The sequence below is a fragment of the Limulus polyphemus genome, unplaced genomic scaffold (assembly GCF_000517525.1).
Source record: "Limulus polyphemus unplaced genomic scaffold, Limulus_polyphemus-2.1.2 Scaffold890, whole genome shotgun sequence".
Taxonomy (NCBI): Eukaryota; Metazoa; Arthropoda; class Merostomata; order Xiphosura; family Limulidae; genus Limulus; species Limulus polyphemus.
The window spans coordinates 31826-41807 of NW_013666500.1; the positions used below are offsets into that span (position 1 = coordinate 31826).

A 9982-nucleotide genomic window follows, 5' to 3' on the forward strand; every position below is an offset into this window, starting at 1 on the left:
ATCAGACACATTTTTTCGCGAACTTTCACTCAATGTCATAAAATCAATAGGTACTAACACTGTATATATATATATAGTCCTTAGTCGTAATCAAACAGTAACTAAACGTAGAAACAAGTAAATACCAAAGAAACTAAAAAAAAAAAAGATAATAAATAAGATTACCTTTATGGATGGATGTGATTGCTTATTTTGTTACAAAACTCAAATCGTGGTTTAATATTCGTCAGTGCTAGTCTTAAAGTAATTTCGATGTTCTTAAGACTTGAATGGTATTTTGTTTTAATTGCCGTCAATAGGTGGTAACAAATGGCAGAAGAACTACCATCTCTAACTCTGACAGTATTGGAAATTTAACTTTAACACCAAGTTTTAGATTTGAATCACACGAAAGTTCTGCAAGTTCTTCCTGTGCTTTCAAGGAGAGATGTTTCACCTGCTTCATTTCCACGATAAATGGTTTTTGGATCCAGTCTAATTCCGGTCGGAAATATTCCCGGAAATGGTTTTTCAAGCATACCATCTGCTTAATCAAATCAAAACTCAACTTATTTTCAACAATAAAATCTTCTGTATATGAAAACATTTCAAATGGGTCATTTTCCACTTTATGTTTCCATATGTTTAATTTTTTCATGAACGCTTGAATTTTAGATTTCAGTGTAAAAATATTCGTGTTCTCCCATTTCAGAGACATATTAAGTTCGTTGAGTTTCTCAAACACGTCTGACAAATAGCATAATTTGCACAGCCAATTTTCATTGTGAAAAAAATCGGCTAAATCTGAGAGTTAATTTCAGGCAGAAATAGTATTACTTCATTTTTAACTCTAAGAGCCGTCTCAAAGCTCGTCTCTTTGACAGCCATCGCACTTCTGTTTGCAGTAAAAATGTGCTGAAATAAGAGGCGACTATTAAGTGCACAACTTTTAATAAAGTTGATAACTTTAACCGCATCTTGTAGTACCATATTCAGATCTGCAGAAATTTTCTTAGCCAATAATGTCTCTCGATGAGTCATGCAATGAGTGAAAGTTGTAGGTTCATTGTTTGCAGATTTAAGTTTAACTTGAAATCCAACTATTCTTCCTGTCATTGCCGCTGCACCGTCGGTACATACTCCAACACAGTTATTCCATTCTAGCCCTACTTCCTTGAAAAATTGCCTCACCCGTTGTACGTCCTTCTGATGACCGAGAGAACAGTAAATCTTCGTGGACACTGTTATCGTAACAATACCTGACATATGTTGTGCCATGTTTGTAATGTCAGTCCATTCATCCAGTTGAATTGCAAACTTCGAACTTTCTTTAATTCTTCCAATAAGTTGCTCAAACTGGTCATTGCTAATTTCCAAAATTTGTCTACCCACAGTATCATTTGACAGTGGAATTTTTCTTAATTCGTCCGCATATTTTTGCCCGTGAATAATTTCATTCATTCTAACTGCCACTGGTAACACAAATTCTTCGCCAACGGTGTATGGTTTGTTAGCATTTGCAATTAAGTAAGAGGCTTCACAAGATGCTCTTAAGTACTTTTCATGAACCAGTACATGCCTTTCAAGAGATTGGTTTTGTTCATTCGATGATTTTAATAGCCTTTCAAAAAAACTCTACAGACTTATTGGCATAGGAAGCATGTCTTGTATCAAGATGTATTTCTAATTTTGCAGGTTTCAGGCTTTCACTCGCCAAACATTCATTACAAATTAAGCAGACGGATCGGTGTTCATTATTTCTGGAAATAAAAGTAAATCCATATTGCAAACATGTTTGATTATATTTCCTCTTTTCTGCGCGCGAATGCGTAATATCTGCAGTTTTATCTATCTGTAAATTCGTATTACTGCTGGATGATCCTGGTACTGCAAGATCTATAGCTTCAGCATTATCTGCGGCCTTTGACAAATTTAACCACTTATCCATGGACAAGATCTTTTCGATTTCACATAAATAAAAAAATTAAAATAACTGTACATATCTTGACCAAGATCGCTATTAATAATTAAATAATATTGAAAGATCACGAAGACACTTCCGTTACACAAACACGCCTGATGTAACTAACCTAAAACGTTCGCGGACGTGTTGAGGCAGCAGGGTTGCCAAAAGCTCTGAGAGAAAAGTTTTGTTTTTGAAAAAGTTACAAATTCAATTCAAACTGTAACAAATTTTTTCAAAACGTAATAAATATTGCTTTTAAAGCTAAAATTGAAGAGAACGAAATATATTACTAACCTTCTTTAGCTACACAACCCTTTTGCAAGTGTTGCGGTTATAGTAATATAAAATTTATTACTCATTCTGACGTAATTTGCGAGTTTCCAATAATAAATAATCTCGAGTCTTAGTAATAATGTAATTTGTCAAATATTGCAACGTATTTATAATCCATTATAAGTTTATGGTGTTTATTACGAAAAAATAAAGAAATAAGATTTTATTTACTGAAAATATATTACAAAAACGTAAAAAAAGCAAATTCATAAACGAATAGTGAATACCATTGAGACATTTTACAATATATACGCACCATAAGGAGTACATTTTTGTATAGAGATAAAAAAACTGTAGTTACCCAATTAGTCATGAAGAAATAGTAAGATTTTCAAATGTTTCTGCGACTACCAATAATATTTACGCGACCCCTAGTTTGAGAAGCCCTGTCCTAAGCCAATCCTGGCCACAACCCTCTGATATAGAGTATGTTTAATATGTCGAGTCAATATGATGCAGTAAATTTATTCAGTAATAATAGACATTTTCAAAAATAGAATAAGTACCGTTTTTGCACATACCCGATTAGAAATTTTAGCCTAAGGTCGGCTATAGACAAACATAGCTAGGCCTACTTCTACATGGCTCAGAAGAAAAAAAAAGCACAGCGAAATTTACTTCACAGAAACATTTCTAACTGGACCGCGTTGTGATTACTTTTCATTACCTTTAGTAGTAGCAAAAAATAATAATAACAATTAATAATTACAGTATATTGTATTCAATTTTAAAAACTCGTTGTTGCTGTATCTATATAATAACATGTTTATATTAGAGATGCCTTTTCACCTTGGGCATCACATTGATATTATTAAATTCAAAGCATTCACAGTGTCCAATGGATATTCTTTAATGAATGGTATGTTTCATGTTTAAAAAGGAATAACACTGACTAGGCGACTATAACAAAAACATAGCGCCAATATTGCAGTTGAAACTGACAGATCGGAGTTAAAGCTATTATATGCAATAGTACTTTTAAATTGAAATAAATATACAAACAAAATTACCTTCATTAAACGAAATAAACAACACTAAATTGTTTTAATAACCAAAAATATACCAGTGATCTTAACACTTTTAAATCATTGCTGATTTCCAGGTTTTATGACAAATATATATGTTTTAGTAGACAAAACCCACATAATTACCCACAACAATTTTATTGAAAAATATGTGGTATCTACAAAATTTACCGTATTATTTTTATTTTACATGATAATTCATGTTATCACCAAAACCCATCAAACTGAGGAGCAGAGCATTCCTATTATTTCAAATGAAAATGTTTTTACTTTGTACGACTGAAAAGCCCGAGTTATGTTCCGATTGAACATTTGCGTGTGGGTATTCAAACATTTGTCGGCCGAGATGTTAAATAATCGAACCATAATTCATTTCCGAGGAAATTTACCTCTGAGAGAAAGTTAGATTGTAGGAAATAGGCGTAACGTTACTATGTCGAACTTTAACGACCCTCGCTTGAACTAATAACTATTTTGTTAAACGTTAGCTGAGTGTAGTAATACAACTTTCTTCCTGTCGTGGTTTTGAGTCTGATTATTCCTCAATTTCCCATTGCCGTTGTAATCTTTTTCTATTTGAACATAATATAATGATAATCATAGTTCAAACCTAAATTTTCAAACCTAAATGGGACACAAAAATGCTTGTTCAAAAGAAAATACCAACAATAATACATCCAACAACGTAGCTTGTTCATTACCTTCCTTCTGTGGCTGACATGCATAGACAATTTTAAACCAGATATTGAGCCTATGACACAATAAAAAACTGTGCAAGCAAATTTTATTCAAGCTGTGTAAAATTGTTATGGACTTCTCTGGTTGGGTTGAGGAGGGGTGGTGGAGAAGTTTGAGTAGTTAAATAACATCTTAACAGGAGTAGCCAGTGGGTAAAACCTTTAATATATTTTAAAGATTTGTGATATTCTATAGAGGTTTTATGATATTGCTTTCTTAATGGTTGTTTATGGACAGGGTATCGAATTCTGGTAGGAACAGGTACGCGAGCGGGGCGTGGCAACCATAGCTGTTTCATAACCAGGCGCATATATCAATGTTACTAAAATATAAATGAAATCACTATCCGTGTGCAACATAAAGCTGATTTTGAGAATTTTCAGTAGGAGATATATTCTAACTGTAACGTATTGAATCGTTTCTCGTAGTATTTACTTTATGAATATAATCACCATAGTTAAATTATATCGGATGTTAACTGTAAACTGCAGACTTTGTTAACTACTTGTATTAATATTTTCTGATTGGAGCGCCAAATTTTCACACCTTGTGGTACAGAAGCTACTGGAATTCTTAAAAAGTATCGTCTCCAAATTTATTGGTGTAATTATAGGTGTATAGCGGATGTGGATTTAAAATACAATTTTCGATAGTAAGTAGTCTTGTTACTTATAATTCCAATCCTGAGAGAAGTTTAATAATATTTTATAAGCATCACAACTCTTCATTGTGAAGTACATGCGCATAAAACCTGGCTATTAGCCCATAGCTTGTTCTGACTTGAATGAAACTCTGATATGAAAATTATTCTTTTTCTAATGAAATAAATACATTATATCTATCATATTCATAAGGTATAAAGAAGAAGAAGAAAACACATGCAAGAAAAAGTACGTCAAGTGATACAATAAATTCTAGTTTATGTCTGGTTGCTTCTAGTAGAAAAATTGATTTGTTTTGATGCTAAGCGCAGAGCCACACAATAAACTATTTGTGCTCTGACTGCTGCGGGTATCGGAATCCTATTTTTAGTGTTATAAACTTTTAGACTTACCACTGAGTCACCGAGCGGATCAAAAGAAAGAAAACATTTCAATAAAAAAGTTTAAGAACCAACAGAAAAAATACAGATAAATCGAATACATTTTACGTGAAACGAGACGATTTTCTTAGCATTATCAATAAAAGTGACTCACGAGATATTATATAATTTACTTTTCATTTATTTGTTTCACTTTCTTCACTTTAAATTCTCTTCGTGCAATTCTCCCTCGCAGAATGCATAAATAAACACCTAAAATATCGACCCACGAGACTTCAACAACATACGTTCACTTTAATTATGGTTTAATCAATACAAGCTCGCCATAACGTTATTGGAATTAATTTTCTCTGACATTATAGTGTAGCAAACCCATCAAAGGTGTTAATGCCTCACCCCAGTGCAGTCTTATCTCCATAGTAACTGGTTTATTCCTACAATGTTTGCTATACTGCTGGAAAAATTAGTTGAATTAATTGACTTTTTCATAACACATCTGCAAGGTATACCCGTTTTTAAAGTTGTTTTTGAAAACTGTTTGGCTTAGATGTCAGCATGCAGTTATTAAATATATAGAAAATGGAGCAAAGAATCAGTGGCGTTTTGAAGCAACGTGGGATCGGAATAAGAAATTCCAGGCACAATTACAAATATTTAAGATATAGATGGTGGCTGTATGTACGTATTGTGTGTGTACCAAAGTACCTGGGCTCGTCATGGCCAGGTGGTTAGGGCGCTTCACTCGCAATCTGAAGGTCGCGGGTTCGAATCCTCGTCCCACCAAACATGCTCGTCCTTTCAGCCGTGGGGTCGTTATAATTTGACGGTCAATCCCACTATTCGTTGGTAAAAGAGTAGCCCAAGAGTTGGCTGTGGGTGATGATGATTAGCTGCTTTCCCTCTAGTCTCACACTGCTAAATTAGGGATGGCTAGCGCAGATAGACCTCGTGGAGTTTTGCGCGAAATTCAAAAACAAACAAACAAACCAAAGTACTTGAAACGTCTCCTGAGGCCTAATTTTAATCAAAAGAAAACATGAACAATAATGGTCTTCTATCGATTAATCTCGTCGCATCATTGTTAATCACTTCTTTGTCAACACTATTTATTTAAAATGTTCTATAATTTTGTAATAACTTAAATTTTTAGCATTCCATAATGTTTTATGCGTAACAAATAATAATTTACAGAATGTACTTTGGAACGCGGCTGTTCAAAATAGACCAAAAAATATTATAATTAAGTAATATCTATAATTAAAAACGGACATTAGTTACGTAGCTTCCCGTGAATATCACTTTAATGCTTTCCGGCGGGTCAGAGGGAAATTAACGGACTTGGAATGCTAAAATTCGGAGTTCGATTCCCTGCGGTGGGCAATGCGCAGATAGCCAGTTGTGTAGCTTAGCACAAACAAGCAATCACTAGTATAATAAAGTTTCTATGAAAGATATTCTCATATTTTTTAATATCTTCCGACTTTTAAGTTAAAGATATGTTTCCAAAGTTTGAGCTAGTCTACGGATTTTGACTCGATGTGAAACAGAAAGCAAACTATCTCTATAATTTTCAACGATACTAAAATAAAAAATAGAACAGTTAACATAGACGATATCATAAAGTGAGTAGAGCCTCACCTTGTATTTAACTCCTTGCCTTGTATTTGTTCCTTAAAATTTCACCCATTTATACTACTTGTTGCGAATAATGAACAACTTATAATACATAAGGCAATATATTATGTATGATTATAAGACTGTAACCTTAAACTGGTACAACAACAAGGTAAAGCAATGGGTTAATATTATTCAACGGTTATCACAATTTTAGCTTCTAAAGGAAAGAGAGAGAGCAAAAATATCTTGAAATATTTAATAGTAAATATTAGCTAGAATCCGGGTTTCGATACCCGGGTTGGGCATAGCGCAGATAGCCCATTGTGTTGCTTTGTGCTTAACTTCAAACAAACCAAATCAAAGTAAATATTAATTGTTTTGTTTGAAGTTAAGCACAAAGCAACACAATGGACTATCTGTGCTCTGTCCACCACGGGTATCGAAACCCGGATTCTAGCATTGTAAGTCCGCAGACATACCGCTGTGCCACTGGGGACAAATATTAATTGAATATAAATATTGAATGTTACAGAAGGTTTATATAAAACGGCTAAACACTGTAGTAGAAAAAACATAAGCATGTTATTTTTGAATATTTAATAGATATGTATATATACATATCTTCTTCTTTTCAACATAGGTTTCTTCGATAACACATGACTTTCTGGCGTGAACCACGTGCCATTGTTGCCTTTGGTAACTCGTCTATACGTGCTAGAATACGTGAGTATTCCAGTTAGTGGCTCAGCAGTAATAAGCAGGAAGACAGAAAGTCAGTTTTACAGTAAACAAATTAAAACAAGCTCGGTAAAGTGATAAGGGCTAATTTGTATTTTTTTTTTATTCATACAGGTGTGTGAACATTAATTAGGCTGGAATGTTAACTTCAGTGGATCTACGTTGTAGGCTTGAATATACATAGTTACTGTTTGTTTGTTTTCAAGTTATTTCTTCACGTCTGAGGAATGGGAATAGCGGTCAAGTTTAATAGGCAGTGTATCGCTATCGCTATGCATGTTATATTAATGCAGATACCTCTTTACGAAGGTATAATGTACATTTACCTTCCCCTCGGCGTGCTGCGTACCCTGATTTTGTCTGTCTTTTTATACACGACACTTCTTATTTGTGGCCTTGTTGTCTGTGTTTTGTTGTTTTTTAAGAATTTTCATGCAAAGTAACATTTCGAACTGATAGAATGAATGAAAGGCCGCTAACTAACAACAGCTACCGCCATGAGCTAGTCTTGTCGGATCGAATAGAAGGATTTAACTATCACTCTTATAACGCACACACGACCACAAGGTGCAAAGCGCTTTTGCAGAAACGATTGTTTCTACATTTGGCTATCTGCTGAGTTCACCGCGGAGAATCGAACCCCGTATTTTAGCGTTGTCCCACCAGGAGATTGCAGCAACGAGACGCGAACCATGGATTCACGATAACCATTGGGAAACACACTGCTTAACACATCGTTTGTCTGAAAAGTCGTTTTATATAGTGTTTTCATCTGCCTGAATGCCTTCCTGTTTTGAAATATGTACAAATTTTCTGGCACGGGCTGAATAAATATAAAAATTTGATTCGATTAAAATATCTTCTAAGTTACTGTATCAACGAGAAATAAAAAAGAATTAGATACTAATCATACTATTGTTAATACCCCTGTAATTACAAATACCTTATGATTTTCCAATAACATAGAAGAATAATTTTACTTATCTAGTAATTTTCCTTTTTAAAAATACAGGGAGGGATCACGTGACCCCCTTGCCCCTTCCTGCAGGCGTCCATGAGTCCAACTCATCATAAAAATACCCTCATTGAAGCTGAACGTTGTTCCTGTCTTTCTCAGAGCTAGGTAATTCAACACTACAGAAGTGGGGTACCTCACCCTTGTTGTGCGAAGAAACTCCCCTTTTCTGATATCACTTAGAAGGCTATCCACGAATTCTGGAGGTGGTCAGTAAATTGAACTCTTGTTTAATTAAATCAGCAGGTATGCTGCGGTTACTTTATTTCAAACATCAGAATAATGCTAAATAACAAAAGAAACTGAATATATAACATTAGGAAGATTACCCCGTGAGCTGTGGGTGAAATAACCCTCCTGTGCGTTATCCAGAGGGCATATCACAGGTGAAATAACCCTCCTGTACGTTATCCAGAGGGCATATCACAGGTGAAATAACCCTCCTGTACGTTATCCAGAGGGCATATCACAGGTGAAATAACTCTCCTGTACGTTATCCAGAGGGCATATCACAGGTGAAATAACCCTCCTGTACGTTATCCAGAGGGCATATCACAGGTGAAATAACCTTCCTGTACGTTATCCAGAGGGCATATCACAGATATTTTCTATAAACGATTTGTCTTTAGACAACAACTAGGTCAGTAGTAGTGCCAACATGTAATTCAAAAGATGGCCAACACAACAAATATTTCTTTACATACATAAAAAAGATATCTAAATTATATCTCTCGAAAACTAGCGTTTCTGTTACCGTTTCTTTCTCTGTGTTTTTCAAAAGTACGAGACCTGGCATGGCCTGGTAGTTGAGGCGCTCGACTCGCAACCTACGAGTCGCTAGTTCGAATCCCATTACTGAAAAGTCTTCTTTCACCTATGGGGGGTGTTATAATGTGACGATCAATTCCAATATTCGATTAGAGAAGCTCAATAGTTTGCGTTGGGTGATGGTGACTAGTTACCTTCAGTCTAGTTTATCACTTCTAAATTAAATACGGCTGGAGCTATCTTTGTTTATATTAATTCTTTCTTCAAGTTAAACTTATAATAATTTCTACCAAGAGTCAGTGTTCGGAGACAACTTTTCATTGGTGGAATGGCATTGATGCAAGCATGTATTATCAACTCTCATCATTACCTCGTATGAAATAATCAAAAATAGTGCAGAAGGAATGGAATAATAAGTCTGTAAGCTTCTATATAGTGTCAGTTAAATCGTAGAAGTGTACTGTAATAGGTACGTTCAGCTTCACAATGTTACATAAAATGATGTTGTGCCCTTGAGATTTGTTACGTATTACAACATCGAATGGTCTGAAACCGAGCTAACTGATAGTTTAAATTCAAAAGTTAAATAAATGCCGATATGTATCAAATTTATGATATTTGCCAACAAGATTGATACACACAGTTTCTTTTTTAATAGAAATATGTTTTAATATATAAACACAATACAATTTACAATAACAGTTATTGCAAATAGTTATTACAAACAATGATTTATATACAAAAGTTTTACAAACTTACAA

General features: G+C 34.3%; 1 protein-coding gene across 1 annotated transcript; it reads right to left on the minus strand.

Annotated features, from left to right (window-relative positions):
- Positions 1-325: 325 nt before the first annotated feature.
- Positions 326-1440, minus strand: LOC106461057 (SCAN domain-containing protein 3-like; the record flags this gene model as incomplete). The annotated part of the gene is made up of 2 exons (XM_013920844.1): positions 817-1440; positions 326-523 (listed from the first exon to the last, which is right to left on the minus strand). Coding segments are annotated over exons 1-2 (822 nt in total), but the record flags the coding sequence as incomplete, so codon positions are not given.
- Positions 1441-9982: the final 8542 nt, after the last annotated feature.